We start from the raw sequence: 20078 nt of genomic DNA on the forward strand, positions 1-20078 counted from the left end.
TGCACCACTTAAAAAATTGCAGAAAATTGGTGCAAAAGAAAACAAAGAAAATAAAAAAGGGTGTGGAATGTGGATAAGCGGAATTGGGGTGAGTTGTGAGGCTATCCACCTCCAGAGATAACAAGAATGGCAACAACACAACTTTAGTATACTTGTTAATAATCCCAAGAACAAGAACAAAAACCAAAGCAAAGAAATAAAGAGATAAAGTTAATTAGTCCAAAAATGGAGGTGGGTATGTCGTCATTAAACCCCTTGATTAGACTTCCCATGAAGTTAAACTCAAGAAGAAGTGATGAAAGTGGTACCTCCATTATCAGGCATTCTTTACACTCTTCTTCCATTACCAAAAAACCTGAAAGGGTAGTGTCACCTTTGCAATTTGTAGTTGTAGCCAAGGGTAAAAGGGGAATGATGAGTCGTCAGTTTCAACCTCCAACTCCTCCTCCTTTGCCTAAGATTGAAGATGATGGCAATCCTCGGTTTGTCATCTTCATCCGTGCTGCCAATGTTTGGTTTCTTTCCTTGTTCCCTTTTTGTTAATTATTATTTCATATTGTAGGTAAATAGAATTTTATTGAGTCATGAATTGAGCAGGTTTATCTATGGTACCCGCTTAATCTAGTAACTGGTGGTACAACTGCAAAGATAATGGTTGCTGCAAAAGATAATTTTCTGGGCAAGTATATCTACAAGGACACACTTACCAGGAATATAGCTGCTGTGGTTTATCGAGTAAGTGCTTTTGCTCATCCAACACTTACACTTACATGCTTTAAATCATTTTTAATTTGCTGATAGTGAGTCAGTATTGTACAGGATGAGAAGGAGACTATTAAGACAGCACAGAAACAGAATCGCATGTTACGGAATGCAACTGAGTTCAGATTCGGCTACAAGATTGTTGTAATGTTTCTACCTCTCCAGTCTCCACTTCCGTTTATGTTATCTCCTCTTGTCTTTATCCAATGCTCTTGGAAGCAGTCAGTCCTGTCTAATTGTCTGATTCTTGTTTTGCTAAATGCAGGAAGGCACTAATGTAAGAGCTGCTCTTTCTCCAAAAAATGTTATTGAGGTAACTTTGCCTTTATTTTAACTCAACTCTACTACACTACACCTTTTGTTTTCTTGCCAGTACAACGTGACTTGGAATAATGTTTACTCACAAGATAGCTTAGAATCATGGTGTGAACTGTCAAGGTTGACTACACACTATATATAAGAATCATAAATCATTGTTAATGGTAATGTCACTTGTTCTTTCCAGTTGCCAACCCCTGATCAGCTGAAAACGGTGGTGGATAAGGTCAAAGACTTCTTTGGAGACGCAAAGGAATCCTTTGGAAAGCTGACATCCTTAGACACAGCGTCATCCGAGGAGGTAGAAGAAACATCCAACTGAGTTTTTGCATCTAGTTTGCAAATGCAAGGACTCGGTAACAACACCCGTGTGGCTCTCTCCATAGCGTGGTTATTATAGGCGTCATATCCAGGCTTTTTCTGTATTGGACATTTGTAATTTCATGTAATTCATGATATATGGATGCATAGATGTCTTTACTTTTTCAGAGGATGATGTATGCTGACTGAACCCAAATGATATAATTCAAAAGTTGGTCAAATAAGTTTCCACAAATGTGGCTTCGCTCTGGCTCAGACCGGGGACCTTTGGTTGTTGGACATTATAACCAACTACACCACAAAACCAACTTCTAATCAATGCTTAAAAAAAAAAAGCTACTATCACAAACAAAAACGATTGTCAGCTCAAAATTTTAAAAAGATGGCTTCGCCCGGGCTCGAACCGGGGACCTTCAGTGTGTTAGACTGACATGATAACCAACTACACCACAAAACCGAGTTGTAAATATTAGTGACAACTGACAAGAACATAATATTGTTTCTTACCTCAATACACAAAAATGCAAAACGACCTACGTGGGGCTCGAACCCACGACCACAAGGTTAAGAACCTTGCGCTCTACCAACTGAGCTAGACGGGCTTAATTGATAAGATGGTTGTTAGTGTCATATTTATAACAATCAAAAAAATACATTTTTCAAGTGAACAAAATACTCCCTCCTATCCTCAATTTTCTTCCTTATTTCCTAAAACGAATTATTCATGTTTTCTTCACTATTTTCTTTTCTGGAAGATTTATGTGATCCAAATTCATTTACATGTGGGGTAGTGATAGTAGTGTTTTGTGTTGGTCTAAGAGGGTGATTTTATCACCCTCGTGTCTTTTAATATGGGTCTTTAAGTGTGCTTTTCCTAGTATTTGATAATCGGTTATGATGTGGCAACTTGTCCATTTTACCTCGGTTTTACAACTGATTTTGACGCACGGAACCCGAGGGTCAAGGAGAACCTTTCAACGGTCAAGACAAGGCACAAGCGGCTCACACGTGGCCTAATATCCAGCTGGGAAAAGTGAGGAGTGAAGATTAGAAGAAATGACAACAATTGAAGAGGTCTAGTTCTTGGAAATTAGAAGTCCAAAGTGCGAGCCCAGGCGCAGGTTGCGCAAACATGGGGCGCAGCTGCGCACGATTGCGCAGGCAAGAAGGTTTTTGGCGCAGGCTGCGCAACTCTGATTTACGGGGCCTTCTAATCTTCTTTTGGGCTTCTTAAGTGGAAATCTTTTTAGGTTTTCGTGAAGCTCTATATATACCCAAGAGTTTGAAGACCTGAAAGGAGGGAGAACATCATATCATCTCATCTAATCTCATCATTTTAGTGTTTGAATCTTGTAATAATTTAGGAGACTTTTTCATTCAAATTGTAATCTTTCCTTGTTATTTTGGGTTTATGAAGACTATGGAAGGCTAAATCCTTCCTTGCTTGGTGTAATCCGTTTCAAGTCTTCGACTTTATCATTGTATTGACTCTCTACTTTCTAATCTTTCATTTATTTCAATTTCTAAGTTTGAATGCCATGATGAATGTTTTGTTGTGAGAAGTAATTACCCTTGCCTCTTTAATGTTCATCTATTGCTTGTTTGTTGCAATGTTCCTTGCTTTTGTGATAACTTGTTGAAGCATCTCATAATTTGAAGAAACCCAATTTGATTAAGCTAGTGTTGATGATGCCTTAAGACAAATTAATCTCATTGTTATTTAATTGTGTGCCTCTTAAGTTTAACCATGTAGCATGAAGCTCCAATTATCAATTCAAGGTTATCAAGAATGTCATCATGAAGATCAAAGATGAAGATTGTCATTAGTGCTAATGTCATGTGTTGTAAGATGATTGCTTAACACGAATTTACGTTTAGGTGCAAAAACAACAGTTGAGTCAACAGTTAATTAAGGCTCGTCTTTGAAAGAAATATTTCGAAAATATTTGAATCTTTGTTAAAATGCTTTCATTGTTCACAAATGTTTTCTGGAAATATTTTGAAGTCTTTTAAAGAAAATTCAGCTTTCAATGACTTGTTAAGGAGTTTGCTTGCACAATAAGACACTTACTATAAATGAGTTGTTTGCTTTTACATTTATGGAAATGTTTATGGTTCCCATAAACACAACCATTTATGCTTGTTTCTTATTGAAAAACCCAGCCTATTTTTGTATGTGTGCACAACCTGATTTCTTGCAATCTTAGGCATATATTTCTTGAGGAAGAATACTCGGTTTCTTGGAGAGAAATTCGGTTGGCTTGTGCATGTTGCCCAACCAAACTACTTACATTATTTTATTCACTTGTGCTTATGAGTGTAAGATATTTTAATGTGTAAAGTATACTACTTGAACATTATAAATATCTTGCTTAATTCATTTTTACAAGTGTGCAACAAACGAGTTTTAAACTGAAAAAGACTTAAGCTTTCAATCGAGTAAATTAACTTTGCAAAACCGTTTATCATTTCAAAATCTTTAAATCATTTTGCAAGTTTGTTTATTTATCTTTTGAGTCTTTTACTTGAGTTTGTTGTTGCACCTAGTCGTTTTAGTCGTGTTCAAGGATCCCGTGTTTTGTACTTAAACTTTATCTCCTCCGTTCAATTGAGTGAACAACATTGAGATAAGTGGTCTTGTAACAAACGGGTAGAATAAAAAAGTCTTAGGATAGAGTTATCCTTAAGCATGAAGTCTTCGAAGCGGAGTAGCTTTTGAGCATGAAGTCTTTCGGCGGAGTAGCCCAAAGCAAAAGTCTTATTGCGGAGTAGCTTTAAGCAAGGAGTCTTTCGGCGGAGTAGCCCAAAGCAAAAGTCTTGGAAGCGGAGTAGCTTTTAAGCATTAGCAACCAGAGTAGGTTGGGGAGTTGTTTTATTATTCGGGGTGGTCTTAGTTTGTATATGTTTACTTCTGAGACGTTTAATAAAATAGCGTTGGACGTAGGTCGCGGAGTAGTGACCGAACCAGTTTTTAAAAACACCGTTAGTCGTGTCTATTTTGTTTTATTTCCGCTGCACACTCTACTCACATTTTTATTTACAAAATCAACTGTTGAGTACACTGTAACTTCAGCTTGCTGAATCGTTGTTGAATACTTCTAACTCTATAGTTCTAAGTATCGACTTCTCCTTTCATCTAAGCATTGTTAAAAGTGTTTAAGAGTTTTAAAAGAAGCTTTCATTATGCTTAAATTTTTAAATAGACACCTAATTCACCCCCTCCCCCTCTTAGGTGCCCTCGTCCGTGACTCTTCAATTGGTATCAGAGCTTTGCGCTCTTGATAACTGGTTAACTACCAGTGAGATGATCCTATAGTCATGGACGGGAAACATACTAAGTACCCTATCTTCAAAGGGGATAACTACTCCTGGTGGAAGCACCGTATGGAACACTACGTCAAAAGTACGGATTATGAGTGTTGGGTCATTATTCAAAAGGGTCCCCTTGCTATAACGGTTACTGACTCTTATGGGAACAGTGCCGTAAAAAGTGAGGACAGTTATGTCGAGGCTGACTATCGTAAAGTCGAGAAAAATTCTAAAGCCATGTCCATTCTTCAATATGGCATCGGTGAACAAGATATCAATCGCATCTCCGGATGTACCTCGGCTAAAGAGATTTGGGACACCTTAAACCTTGCATATGAAGGAACGTCTCAAGTCAAGAAGCATCGCATTGACCTTCTCATATAACAATAAGAGATGTTCAATATGATGAAAGATGAGTCAATCAATTGTCTTTCTTCTCGCTTTTCTAGTATTGTCAATGAACTTAAAGGTCTAGGTAGAGAGTTTGATTCCGAGGATATAGTCCAAAAGATCCTTCATAGCCTAAGTGATAAATGGCAACCGAAGGTGACGGCTATTGAGGAGCCTAAAGATCTGTCCAAATTGTCCCTCAATGAGCTAATGGGTTCACTCATGACACACGAGTTAAGTCTCGCAAAGCGCTCGGGTGAAAGTTCCAAAGCTAGAAGTTTCGCTCTCAAATCAACCTCAAGTGATGAGGAAGATGATGGAGATGACGAACAAGCCATGTACTCACGTAACATGGCGGATATGATCAATAGTCACAATCCTAAGAAGTTCAACAATGCTAATAGAAAACATTTTCAAAAGAAAAGATCTTATTCCACGGTGGCTTGTTTCAAATGTGGTGAGAAAGGTCACCTTATCAAAGATTGCCCCAAGTGGAATGAGTTCAAATCTAGAGAAAAACGAGATTTTGCAAAGAAATATTTTAAACATAAAGTCATGTCTGCAATATGGGGTGTATCTGATTCAGATGAGGATGAAGTCCTTGAGGAAGAATTAGATGTCAAAGTTTGCATGACAACTCGTCTTGATCTTGACGGACCCAAGTCTTCAAAGAAAGAATCCGCACTCTGCCTTATGGCTCATTCCGACGACTCCAGCGATGACTCCGACACCGAGGTAATGAATCTCAAGAATAAGGTGAGAACTCTTTCTAAGGATAAGCTTTGTTTGATGTTTGATAATGTACTTGACAAGAGTCTTGCTAAAAATGATAAACTCTACGACTTGCAAACTCAAATTGAGGAAATTGCTGAAGAAAATGTTGGTCTTAGAGAGTATCTAGACGAGATAAAAGAAAGTAAAATCATTCCATCACTCAGAAAAGAAATAAAGAAATTGAGAAAAGAAAACCTTGTTCTCACGAATATTGCTAGCTCGTCAAAATCAACGGTTGCCTCAACTGTTGTTTCTGATGTTGAAAAAGAAAACGAGTCTTTAATTATTCAAGTTGATATTTTGATTAAAGAACGAGACTCACTGCTAGCTGACCTTACCTCGTGTCGACATGATAATAAGCAACTTGAAGAAATTGCTATGTTGCTTAGTGATGAATGTAGTCATGCTAAATCTGCTTTCGACAAAGTAGGCAAAGTAAATCTTGACTATCTTGCTAAAATTGAAACATTGACCAAAGAGTTGCATGATGCTAAAGAGTTTTACAGGAAATGGGAAGGTAGCCAAAACATCTTAGACTCCCTCATAAATCAGTCCCAAAAATCTGAAGAAAAGATGGACTTGGTTTCTAAAGTAACAATTCAGTGAACTGTAACCTCCGAAACCAGGAATCAAGCAAGACTGATTTTCGAAGGAGAAAATATGCAGGCCTTCCTGAGTATATTATTTGCAACCTTTGTGATAAGACCGGTCATGTATTTAATGGTTGTCCTAACAGACTAAACGACTTAAATAGGAACATCAAGGTTACAAAAAAGGAGTGGGTTCGCAAAGATTTGATTAACAATGCAACTCACAAAAAGGGATCCAAATTCGTTTCGATTCCTAAACTAACCTCTTGATTTCTTATAGGCAATAGTGAGAAGCAGCAGCAATTGGTACTTGGACAGTGGATGTTCACGTCATATGACGGGAAGTAGAAACCAATTTCTCTCACTAGAAGCCTACAATGGTGGCACCGTGACGTTTGCTGACAATAAGAAAGGTGAAATTATTGCAATCGAAAAGGTTGGTAAGTCATCGTCACAATGTGTCGACAAAGTGTTGCTTGTCAAAGGTTTGAAGCATAATCTCCTTATATCTCAATTGTGTGATAATGGTAATATCGTTGAATTTTGTGCTAGTGAATCTCGTGTCTTAGATGGTAATACAAGGGAAGTTGTTCTAGAAGGAAAACATGTTAAAGATGTTTACTTGACTAATCTTTTTGCATTGTCTAGTCGTACCATGTCTTGTATGAGTGCTTTAAAAAATAACGACCCATGGCTTTGGCATAAGAGATTAGGTCACGTAAATGCTAGAACATTGAACACCCTTAAGCGACTTGACTTAGTCGACGACATTCCTAATATGAAATTTGAATTTAATAGTTTGTGTGATGATTATGCTAAGCGGAAGCAAGTAAGAAACTCCTTTAAATCCAAAAAGTTCGTTAGTACATTTAAACCTCTTGAGTTACTTCATATTGATCTATGTGGTCCACTGCGTGTTAGAAGTAAAGGAGGTAGTCGTTTCTTATGTGTGATTGTTGACGATTTTTCACGATTTGTTTGGCTTCTCTATTTAAGTTCTAAAGATGAAGTATTTGATGAATTTTTAATTTGGTTGAAAAAGGTCCAAAACAAGTTTGATAAAAAGCTCATATCCTTGAGATCCGACCATGGAACCGAATTTGAAAATTCCTCATTTATTACTTATTGTGATGAACACGGTATTAGCCATAACTTTTTCGCGTGTGCTACACCTCAACAAAACGGGGTTGTAGAGCGTATGAACCATACACTTGAAAACATGGCTAGGACTATGCTCATTAGTAGTAAGTTGCCAAAGAATTTTTGGGCTGAAGCCGTCAACACATCATGTCACATTTATAACCGTGTTATGATCCGAAAAATGCTTAACAAAACACCCTACGAGTTACTTAAAGGAAGAAAGCCTAATTTATCCTATTTGAAATGTTTTGGAAGCAAATGTTTTGTTCACAACAATGGAAAGGATAATTTGGGTAAATTTGATGCTCGTAGTGATGAGGCCGTATTTGTCGGTTATTCGGATCGTAGCAAGGCTTATAAAGTGTATAATAAACGAACCATGAAAATGGAAGAAAGTGTGCATGTCATATTTGATGAGTCTAGTCTTTTTCATTCTAATACACAGGAAGAGGATGATGAAGATGATGCGAACTATGAGCTTGGAATGATCCGACATGACATGGATGATGTACACGAGGAGAACGAACAAGAGGAGCTGAATCAACAGTCGGATCAACTGTTGATTGAAGGAACTGGCCAAGAGATAGGGGGAACAGAACCACTTGAACCACAAAATGAGGCTACGACATCCAGGGGGAATGAGGGTACCTTTGAACAAAATGAACAAACAGAAATAAACCTTCAAACACAAAATGAACCAGAACCAACAGTTGAGCGAACTGTTGAGTCAGAACCCCAAGAAGCCTCACCATCCTTAATCGTACCAAAGAAGTGGAAATACCAAAAATCTCACCCCCTTTCTAACTTGACCAGTGACTTGTATTCAGGAAGGAAAACAAGATCATCCCTCAATGATTTCTTTGCATCTCATGCGTTCCTCTCACAAATTGAACCGACGAACATCACCATGGCACTTGAAGATCCGAGTTGGGTGATGGAAATGCAAGAGGAACTTAATCAGTTCAAAAGGAATGAGGTATGGCATCTTGTCCCTAGACCTACTGGTTGTACCGTGATTAGTACCAAATGGGTCTTTCGCAATAAGCTAGATGATTCGGGCAATATCGTAAGGAATAAAGCTAGACTAGTGGTGCAAGGATTTAAACAACAAGAAGGCATTGATTATAATGAAACCTTCACATCAGTAGCTAGGCTTGAAGCCATACGTATGCTCATAGCTTTTGCAGCTCACAAAGGCATCAAAAATTTTCAAATGGATGTCAAAACGGCTTTTCTAAATGGTTATTTAGAAGAAGAGGTCTTTGTGGAGCAACCACCGGGTTTTATGAACAATGAATTTCCAAACCATGTTTTTAAATTGGACAAGGCGCTTTATGGTTTAAAACAGGCTCCAAGAGCTTGGTATGATTGCTTGTCAAAATTTCTTTTGGAAAATGGTTTTGTGCGTGGATTGGTTGATAAGACATTGTTCATAAAGTCACAGTGTGGTGAATTGTTGATTGTACAGATTTATGTCGATGACATAATATTTGGTGCAACGAATGAACTCCTTTACTTGTACTTTTCGGAACTAATGAAATCTGAGTTTGAGATGAGTATGATGGGAGAACTAGGTTTCTTCCTTGGGGTTCAAATCAAGCAAACTCAAGATGGTGTTGTAGATACCCGGTATTTGCTGAGACTCCAACAAACACCCGATGATTATCGGACTACAACATGTTTTGGGATCGCAGCGTTTGATCGACAGTTTGTGTACAACTTTACATCGGAAAACTTAAAACGATTTCGAAAACAAAACATTTCAAAACATTTCAAAAATACCTGGAGTGTTTAATGCACGGCGACGGGGTCGCAATGACACTAACCAGAGTCAAAACCGACACCGGACCAAAAACCGACTCAAAAATTCAAATCCCGACTCCAACAACGAGTCAAACCGAGTCAACCACAAAAACAAAATATCTTCAAGCCTTCTATACTAAGTTTTCCCGGATTCATGTTGGTCAAGTACCAAACATGTGACTACAAAACCTAGGATAGAACAAATCATGATTGCGTTTGTTGTGATAGTGACAACACAACTCGAAGTGCCGCGACGTGGCTCGCGCCTCTTTGAGCAGCCCAGGTGGCCACGTCGCTCAAAACTCACACAACCACTCATTCTCCTATAAATACCTCTCAAATGCCACCCATTTGAGACTTACGCGAGTGTCCGCCCCCTCTTTTCTCCCTTAAAATTCTCGACTCGACTTCTTAAGTCACAATCCGACGCGTATTTACGACCTACCGATCGTAAACACGAGCCTTACACATTGTTTGGTACCGTCATCGTGCATTAAACCACTTGACCTACCACTTCGACCACTACACCATCACTAAACTTTTAAAACACTCTTTTTACTTACCAAAACGGTTTTAAACCGAGTTTTTTCCGATCAAACAAGTTGTTACACTTACGTCGGTCACTCGCCATAACCAAACATGTAAGCATGAGGATGTAAAAATCCTCTTTTATTATGTTTTCATTTGTTTCCTGACTCTAACATGCTAAAACATGCATAATATGAACCAAAACATGGGATAAACGAGCCAAAACCGATTTTTGGTCTGAGGCAGAAGCCCCTTAGGTCGCCAAATGGCTCGCGCCTAAATGGGGTACTCAGACCAGAGATCAACCGTGTTTGTTCTCGTCATTCCCCTCAACCCATTTTTCATATTTGTAATCGGTTTTTACCATTTCAAGTATTTTCGAAACCTTTTGTTTCATTTCACATGTTTTAACCATAAAGCATTTTTCACCCTTGGTTCTTCATACCATGGCGGTTAAATCCGTGTTTCGGTGATAATATTTGGTTAATGACATTTAAAAGGTATTTTAAAGCCTTTTATTTCATTTCTTTACATTTTCAAACAAACATATTAGTCACCAACACAAAATCATCCTTGGTTCTACATACCATGCCGGATTTTAACCCGGGTACGATGACGAGTACCGACTAATTACATTCAAAATGGACTTAAAACAACTAGTCCATAATCATTTTCAAAACTATTCATGTCAAGTGTGTCAAACCGAACCCGACACCGAATATTATCAGATAATGATGATTATTCGAGTCTAGTTCTTCAAATCGACAAATGCGGTCTAAACGACCCTTTCCAAACCAAACCGGGTTCAAAAACCCATTTTCAACACGTTTTATAACGTTTTCTAAACAGTCAGAACACGGCTTACAACCGTTGGCTAATCCGCGCCTAAAGCAGGCCTTTTCTTTCTCATTTTCAAAACCAGAGGGAGGCCCCTTACACCGCCGGCTGGCTCGCGCCTCTTATAGCCGTCTCAGTGCATGGGGCCTTTCCTTCCAAAGATTAGTCTAGGACGATCCCGACTCCGGCTAACCCGGATATAGGACGGATCAGATGACTATTCGATTATTCAAAACCATATTTGCAAAATGCCTTACTAAGACAAATGGATCATGTTATGCACCCTAAACCTAATACGGTAAATGGATGTTTAATTTCCGTCTTGCATGCAAATCAACCATTAGTCCAACTCGACATCTTATACTTGATACTTGGATTAAATCAACCGACTTAGAAAGCTCTCACATGTTAGGTTTAAATTATTGGATGCGCATTCATGCATTTAAACCGTTTTATCAACTTTTGCATTCAACCAACCAAGATCGATCAGTAGAGGCCGCTAAATGCGGGCGGGATTGGGTGTCTGATTAAAGGGCTTCCCAATACGTACCTTCACCTCTTACTCGGAAACTTTGGATAGTGGACGACCTTATCCAGGGCGTACGAGAGTCATTCTAGAGATAGGCTGCTAAAGAGGGACGATTTCCTTATCTTTAGTACCTATGTCAAACGCTGCTTTGTGCTTCGATTTGACCGAGGTATAAAGTGGAATTCGAATGGGTTCCAGGCATCCCACAAATGCTTGGCGGTGACTCCGAACATCTCTAATCATTTCGAGACCCTTACCGAGACGAAACCGACCGATCTAAAACGATCCGGTCGAAGGCATTTTTACGCCGCCGAGCGTGGCTTTCAAAAGACCGATGTATGTCCACAGATCGGCTGGGCTTGCAGGTGGGCCATGTCCACAGATTGGCGACTCCGCTGGGGAAAACTAGGACACTTACGTCTTTGTGATCCCTATATGGTGAGACACGAACGAGGTCTTGGTTGGAATGCATTAATTGATATTACGGTCACGGTCGGGTTCCTTGTCCGGGCCCACAACCTACCCCTTTTCGATCAATTGGCTCGTCCCGTCGGCGTGAGTTTTCTCATCCCCGCGTTTCGAATCCCGATTGAGTCAAGCCTACCATTGACGTCACACATTTCTGTTTCGTCAAAGAGCTTTCATCACTTTCGAGCACGAGGCTAGGGCACCCTCCTTACACATTTTGTTTGGACTGGTATCCCTCTCGCAAATCGGGGTTTGATTGCTTGGTGTGTAACCCACCCTTTCTAAGCCAAAACCCGTGTCAGCATGATGCATAATATAATGAACTGTGAGTGCTTATGTGCTATTTGATCATAAGTCCTTCCGCGTCATTTTCAAACTTTCAAAAACACCCTTTTTGCGCTGTTATAATGGCCATTTCAAACCTCGGTCTTTCGCCGACCGATGCACGCCTTTCTAGGCCGTCGTAATGACGATTTTCAAACCCGGTTTTGTATAACCATTTCAACACGCTTTTCTAGGCCGTCGTAATGACGATTTTCAAACCCGGTTTTGTATAACCATTTCAACATGCCTTTCTAGACCGTCGTAATGACGATTTTCAAACCCGGTTTTGTATAACCATTTCAACACGCCTTTCTAGGCCGTCATAATGACGATTTTCAAACCCGGTTTTGTATAGCCATTTCAACACGCCTTTCTAGGCCGTCGTAATGACGATTTTTAAACCCGGTTTTGTATAACCATTTCAAATCACCTTTTTACGCCGTTATAATCGCCGCGTCTAGACACGGATTTTAACCCGTTTCGCGCCGACAATGGCTCCCTTCCAAAACCCGAGAAAAGCACACACCCTTTTCTCGAGACACTTTCGAGATCCCGAGGACCATGCACTGTCCCCGAGACCTTTTCAAACATTTCAAACCCGATTATCAAAACATACAATTTTGAATTTCAAAACCGTCTTGGGAACCAACACACTGTTTTCCGAGCCGACTCAAGCTCAAACCGTGTTTTGCAAATAAACTTAAGACAACCCTTTCAACTGATCGACTTGCGGAGATTTCTATCTTCGGAAGCCGCCCATTAAAGCGACAAATGAATCTTTTTGAAAATTTCTATTTTCGAAAACTTCAGTCCACCATTCCAATTCCGCCTCGTGTCTATCGAGTCAAATTAAACGTACTTATGGGTCTTTACTTATGAGTCGTCTCACCACGAGACCCGTCCAATGGCGTCGCGCCGTCATGATTGGACTCGTGTCAAAGGTTCGGTCAAACACCGTCACATCACAAATCGAGTCAGCACCGAGGGACCACACACGGTCACCCCATCTTATTGAGTTGATCTTTGTCTCGTCCTTTGTGTTGTCTGCGTTCAGTCTTGGAACCGTGTCGGATTGAGTGGTAATGTGAGCCGTTTTTCTGCCTCAGAGCCATGGCCCCGTCTTCGACTTCGTCTGTCAACCACAACAACAATGATAACAAATGAGATGTCACAACTGAGCAGCTAGCCAGCCTGCTTACCGCTCTTAAGGACACCCTAGATCGCGTCGAGACCCGTATCGTCGCCCTCGAGAACAAGGAAATTGGGGAACATAATACCCCACCTCTGACTGAAACTGAGAAGAGGCTGAAACTCTTGGAAGAACAACTCCTAGCCCGGGGTAACAACATCCACCTTGAAAATAACCGAAGGTTCGAACCTGTTGGGGACCAGTTACCTGACAACTTCACCCTGACTGATGTGCCTAAGTTCAAGGGAGTGGAGGACCCACTCAACCACATCCGTGCTTTCAAAGACTACATGGCCATCAAGGGGGTCAAACAGGAGCTTTTTACCAGAATCTTCCCATCCTCTTTGGAACCGATTCCTCGCCAATGGTACTACTCCTTGGATCCGAAAAACCTTACCACTTGGGATGAGATCGCAGTTGAGTTTGCCAAACAGTATGCCGACAACGTCGAAATCCAGGCCAACACCCGTACTCTCGAGGTGTTAACCCAAAACGACAAGGAAGGATTCACTGAGTTCCTAACCCGTTGGAGGAGGGTGAGTACTCAGTTGGTCGATAAGCCGAGTGAATCAACTCGTGGAAAAATCGTCAACAACCTCCCCGGTTTATGCCAACCTACTGAGGTATCAAAATATCAAAACTTTTCAAGATCTGCAGATTCTGGGGACACGTATTGAGGACGACCTCCGAAAGGGTGTCTTAGCAAAGACCACTGGCAGGGGTTATCAAGGATCCACCTCAACCGGATCTCGCCCTTACGGCCAGACAAACAAGATAGGGGTTATCAAGGATCCACCTCAACCGGACCTCGTCGAACCATCTGCCAAGAAAACTGAACGCCCCCAGAGAGTGTTCACCATCATAGGGTCGACTTATGCAAGTGCCTTGAAAAGGCTCATGGACCAAGGGAAGTTACAACCGATCGGGCCCACCCCGGACCCGGCCGACGCCAAGAAATCACGATTTTGGAACCCCAACGCCTACTGCCAGTATCATCGAGGGAAAGGGCATCATACCGAAAATTGCTTCAAACTCAAGCACCTCATTCAGGACATGATTGAAAAAGGAGATTTACCCATACCCCCACCAACTAAGCCGAACAACAAGACGAATCCCCTGGGAATTCACGCCATCTCTGACGATGAGCCGACCCTAGACTGCTCTCATCTCATCCTGCCAATTGACGACGAGGTGAACGTTCTGGAAAAAGATCCTTCAGACGGAGTGTTCGTGTTCAGTGCTGCCACCATGCTCACTATGTTTCAGCAAGTCGAAGAGACCATGGCCAGCCTCTCTGAGAGAATCACCCGGCTCGACGATGCCTACTGTCGACTCATCTTTAATCCCCCAACACCGCGTCCGAGGGAGAATTCCCCAAGCATTCAAAACTACCCAACCCAGGATGGATTGCTCCCGCGACCATTCTGGCATAGACCTCACGAGAACTACCCTCAAAATAACTACCCTCAAAATAATTACCCTCAAAATAACTACCCCCATAAAAATCGCCCTCACAAAAACATTCCCCACAAGAACTACCCACCGAGGAATACCCCTCCAAGGTATCCTCGAGACCCTGAAATTAACGGCATATGGCGGGATGATGTTGAGGATGTATATGTCATCCCGGGGAGTGAAAAGCGGACGAAGGAAATCGGACATCTCACCCGATCCGGACGTCCCTATCAGAATCCGAGCAACCCAGCGGTCGTTCCAACAACGAATGACCAAGTCGTCCCGGAAGTGGACACTCAACCAAAGGCTCCCGAGAACTCAATCTTGAAACAGCTCCAGAAAGCAAAAGCCGAAATCTCAATTTGGCAACTGATCGCAACATCTTTTGAGCACCGACGGGCCCCTGCAGCCTTGGGAAATTAACCGTGCCCTCCACCTCTTCCCCAGAAGAAATAGTGGCACACATGACGAGAGACGCCCCTGATCTGAGTAACCCGGTCGTCTTCTCCAACGAGGATATCCCCCTGTTCGGAGCCAATCATAACCTGGCTCTGTACATCATCGTACAATGCCTCCAGAAAAATATGCCAATGGTCCTCGTGGATGACGGTTCTGCCGTGAATGTCATTCCTCTCAAAACTGCCCACAGGTTGGGTATCAAGGAATCTGATCTAATCCCAACGAATCAAGGAGTACGCGCCTACGACGGCACTCATCGCAAGGTCGCTGGGCTAGTCACTTTAACCGTCGCAACCGGACCACTGGAAAGGCAAACCAGTTTTCAAGTGGTCGACATCGACGCGTCCTTCAACATGCTCCTGGGACGTCCCTGGATTCACGCCGTCAAGGCGGTCACATCAACGCTCCACCAAAAGATCAGGGTCCCCTTCAACGGGAAAACGATCACGATCCCCGCTTCCCCAATCAAAGCAGTTATGAGAAGAGGGGTAGCCTCCCAAGCCATTGAGGAGGACGACAATGAAATGTGGGGTTTCCAAGCCGTGAACGCCATAAATGATGAACCTGCAACCTCTGAGTGTGACCCGTTCACCAACCTCACGATCAACCGTATCATGATGCGTCAGGGTTACTTCCCGGGTTTGCCGCTCAATCCACTAAAGGACACATTGCCTCCCTTGAAACAAGCTAAGGTCCCCAACATTCCCTTTAGGCTGGGATACGAACCTACTGACAAAGATATCCAGGAGATGAACCTCCTAGTCCGAAAACGCAAGAAGCACGGGGTTATCCTCCGTCCCTACCACCTGACTCTCAACGGATACTTTGTCCCCGAGGGAGAGTCTGAACTCTACCACGGCTTTCCGGAGCCAATCTTTGACTCTGTGGCCAGGGCTAGATACCCGGGAGTGGAAGTCTTTCAGGACTGCTACTTTATTCCCGACAACGTCGAAGCTGCATCAACTGAGTCCAAACCGTCACCATGCCTTGACGGACAAGCTGTCACACTCCTCTTCGGGGAAGATAACATCAAACACCTCGACTATGAGGACATCATCAACATCGCCCTGAAAGACAACCAATTTGATCCAACCACCTTGATCTCCGATACTGACCCGGAGAAAGCTACCCAGGGCTGGAGGAAAACCATCAAGTGGACCGATCGCCAAGACCGCATTCTCAAGATAATAACTGGAGAAGGCCCTATGTTCAAGGAGGGAGATGAGGAAGAGTCTGAGTCGGAGTCAGAGTCTGTCTTAGCTCCTAACACTCCGGATGTCCCAGTCAAGGTCCCCTTCCCACTGTTTTATCACAAAGTCGTGGCTGATTCAGAGGCTGAGTCTGCTAGGGTCACCCCCACTCCCATGAAAGGTGACACCCTGGAGCCTGTTCCAGGGGCCACTTCCTCTGTTGTGTCGCCTCTGACTGACCACGAGATGTCCGTCCTTTCCGAGCTATTCGTTCGTGTCAACTTAATGAACGCTAAGTTTGCTTATGACTCGTCTCAATTTAACTGCAATGCAATTCTGAATGACTATGAGGAACTTGACTTGAGTAACTACCCACCTCACTTAGCCAAAGAACTTGACAAACGGGAAACCAGAACCCCCATCATTGAGGAAACCGAACCTATTAACGTAGGAACCGACAATACACCTCAAGAACTTAGGATAGGGACAACCCTGGACCCCTCGGAAAGAAAACAGTTCATTGACCTCCTCCACGAATACAAGGACGTGTTCGCCTGGTCTTACAGAGATATGCCTGGGATTGACAGAGAAATTGCAGAGCACCAGATACCCATTAAAACCGGAGCTAAACCTGTGAAACAGAAGCTACGCCGGATGCGTCCTGAATGGGCCCTGAAAATCAAGGAAGAGGTGGACAAACAGTTCAAGGCTGGGTTCATCAAAGTGTCTGAATACTCGGATTGGGTGGCCAACATTGTGCCTGTGCCAAAGAAAGACGGAAGAATTCGGGTTTGCGTCGACTTCAGGGATCTGAACAAGGCGAGTCCAAAAGACGACTTCCCTTTGCCACATGTTGACATTCTGGTAGACAACACCGCCGAGCACACTCTCCTATCATTCATGGATGGGTATACTGGGTACAACCAGATTAAAATGGCCGAGGAAGACATGCACAAAACTGCGTTCACTACACAGTGGGGTACATATTCCTACACGGTCATGCCTTTTGGCCTCATCAACACCGGAGCAACCTATCAAAGAACCGCTACCACTCTCCTACATGATATGATGCACAAGGAGGTAGAGGTATATGTCGATGACATGATCGTCAAATCGAAAGAACGGGACGGCCACATCAGTGCCCTCCGGAAATTCTTCGCTCGTATGCGGAAATATAACATGAGACTAAATCCTCAGAAATGTGCATTTGGGGTCACCTCCGGAAAAATCTTGGGACATGTTGTCAGCAAAAGAGGCATTGAGATTTATCCAACCAAAATCAAAGCCCTTCAACAAATGCCTCGGCCTAGGAACGAGAAGGAGATTCGGGGATTTCTCGGTCAGGTCCAATACATCAGCCGGTTCATTGCCAAACTTACTATGATCTGTGAACCAATATTCAAGAAGCTTCGTGCCTCCGATCACACCGATTGGGACGACGACTATCAAAAGGCGTTCGACAGGATAAAGGAGATCCTATCCAAACCTCCTGTCCTCATGCCACCTCAACCGGGGATTCCTCTATCCCTATACCTGACTGTTACCAACACAACCATGGGCGCAATGCTAGCACAAACAGTTGGCAACGAGGAGCGAGCCATCTACTACATCAGCAAAAAGTTCATTGAATACGAGAAGAGGTATACCCAACTGGAAAAGACATGCCTTGCCCTAGTATGGTCAACAAAGAAGCTGCGGCATTACATGCTCAGCTACTCGGTCCACATCTACTCCAAGATGGACCCGGTTAAATACATCTTCGAAAAACCCGTACTAAACGGAAGGCTGTCTAGATGGACACTCATGGTGTCCGAGTTTGATCTCAAATTTGTACCCCTCAAGGTTATCAAGGGAAGAGCAGTCGCTGATTTCCTAGCAGAAAATCCCGTCAACGAGGATCCAACGACCGACAATGGTCACTTCCTGACGAAGACATCCTTTGTGCCGACTCCGACACATGGGACCTATACTTTGATGGTGCATCTAATCTGAGAGGCTTCGGGGTAGGAATCCTTCTAATATACCAGAGGGAGAACATGTTCCGATCTCGGTCAAGCTGGACTTCGCCGTCACCAACAATGCCGCTGAATATGAAGCATGTCTCATCGGCCTACAAGCAGCCATCACACTTGGCATCAAGAGATTGAGGGTCCATGGCAATTCCTCACTCATCATCAATCAGGTATTCGGATCATGGAAAATCCGATCTGACAGCCTAGCTCCTTACCAAGCGAAGATCAGTCAAGAGGCCGAGTTCTTCGACCAAATCGACTACTTCCACTTGCCGCGAGAGGAAAATCAATTTGTTGATGCCCTGGCAAAGCTTGCCGCGCTCGTCAACATACCTGACGACATGACATCGATGCCCCTATGTGTCAAAAGACGGAGCGAGCCAGCTCACATTTGTGCCATTATTGACGACGAGGAAAACCATGATGAACCTTGGTACCAAGCCATCCTCAATTACAAAACCAAAAACGAATTCCCTCCCAACTCTGATAAAAGAGGACAAAGAGCCATCCGTTTACTTGCATCGCAATTCGTGATAAACCGAAATCAACTCTACAAAAGAACACCCCAAGGAATTCTCCTCCTTTGCATTGACCATCACAAAGCCAAAAAAGTCATGGGAGAGGTTCACGACGGAGAATGTGGCCCTCACATGAGTGCAATGATACTTACACGGAAAATCATGCGGCTAGGTTACTACTGGACAACCATGGAAGCCGATTACCGTAACTACGTCAAACATTGCCACAATTGCCAAATCTTCGCCAACATACAACACATACCACCATCCCTTTTATACACCATGACATCACCTTGGCCATTCTCAACCTGGGGCATCGACATCATCGGAAAAGTCAACCCGATAGGCACCAAGGGGCATTGTTTCGTCCTCGTCGCCATCGACTACTTCACCAAATGGGTGGAAGCGCAGTCATATGCAGTCTTGACTACCAAACAAGTGGCCAAGTTCATTCAAAACAACATCATCTGCCGGTGTGGGGTACCCCATGAAATTATCAGCGATCAAGGATCTCACTTCCGGGCGGAAACTCAAACCTTGCTGGACAAATACAAGATCAAACGACATCGATCATCCCCCTACCGTCCCCAAACCAACGGAGCGGTAGAGGCAGCGAACAAAACTCTTGTTACCATTATCAAGAAAATGCAAGACAACTACCGCGATTGGCCGAGCAAACTCCCATTCGCACTCTAGGGATACCGAACCTCCATTCGAACACCGACAGGCGCCACACCCTTCTACCTAGCATACGGTATGGAGGCGGTTCAACCGGTAGAGTTAGATGTCCCATCTCTACGCATCCTACTAGAGAGTCAAGTCCCTGAGGCGGAATGGACCCGTCGAAGGTACGAACAACTCACTCTTCTAGACGAACGACGACTCAACGCCTTGCACAACGTCCAACTATACCAACGACATATACAACGGGCATTCAACAAGAAGGTAAAACCCAGAAACATCCAGGAGGGCGACTTGGTCCTCAAGTCAGTTCGAGCACCATTACCCGTCGATCCGAGGGGAAAATTCAAACCCAACTGGGCCGGGCCATACCTGGTCAAGAAAATACTTTCGGGGGGCGCAGTGAGACTGAGTGACCTAGACGGGGAGGACTTTACAAACCCGACCAACCTAGACCAACTCAAGAAATACTACCTTTGAA

At 43.0% G+C, this 20078-nt stretch overlaps 1 protein-coding gene and 2 non-coding genes across 3 annotated transcripts; 1 reads left to right on the plus strand and 2 right to left on the minus strand.

The window, feature by feature from the left end:
* On the plus strand, positions 1–1636 carry LOC141623596 (protein HHL1, chloroplastic-like). The gene is made up of 5 exons (XM_074439704.1): positions 1–510; positions 598–735; positions 820–906; positions 1028–1075; positions 1268–1636. Exons 1-5 carry the CDS (start codon positions 226–228, stop codon positions 1400–1402), a joined length of 693 nt encoding a protein of 230 aa, XP_074295805.1. The 5' UTR covers positions 1–225; the 3' UTR covers positions 1403–1636.
* Positions 1637–1784: 148 nt separating this feature from the next.
* On the minus strand, positions 1785–1858 carry TRNAV-AAC (transfer RNA valine (anticodon AAC)). Its single transcript has one exon. It is a non-coding gene; the product is annotated as a tRNA-Val (tRNA).
* Positions 1859–1930: 72 nt separating this feature from the next.
* TRNAK-CUU (transfer RNA lysine (anticodon CUU)) lies at positions 1931–2003 on the minus strand. Its single transcript has one exon. It is a non-coding gene; the product is annotated as a tRNA-Lys (tRNA).
* Between the last annotated feature and the right edge of the window lie 18075 nt (positions 2004–20078).

This window comes from Silene latifolia, chromosome X, assembly GCF_048544455.1.
Source record: "Silene latifolia isolate original U9 population chromosome X, ASM4854445v1, whole genome shotgun sequence".
In the NCBI taxonomy this organism is placed as follows: Eukaryota; Viridiplantae; Streptophyta; class Magnoliopsida; order Caryophyllales; family Caryophyllaceae; genus Silene; species Silene latifolia.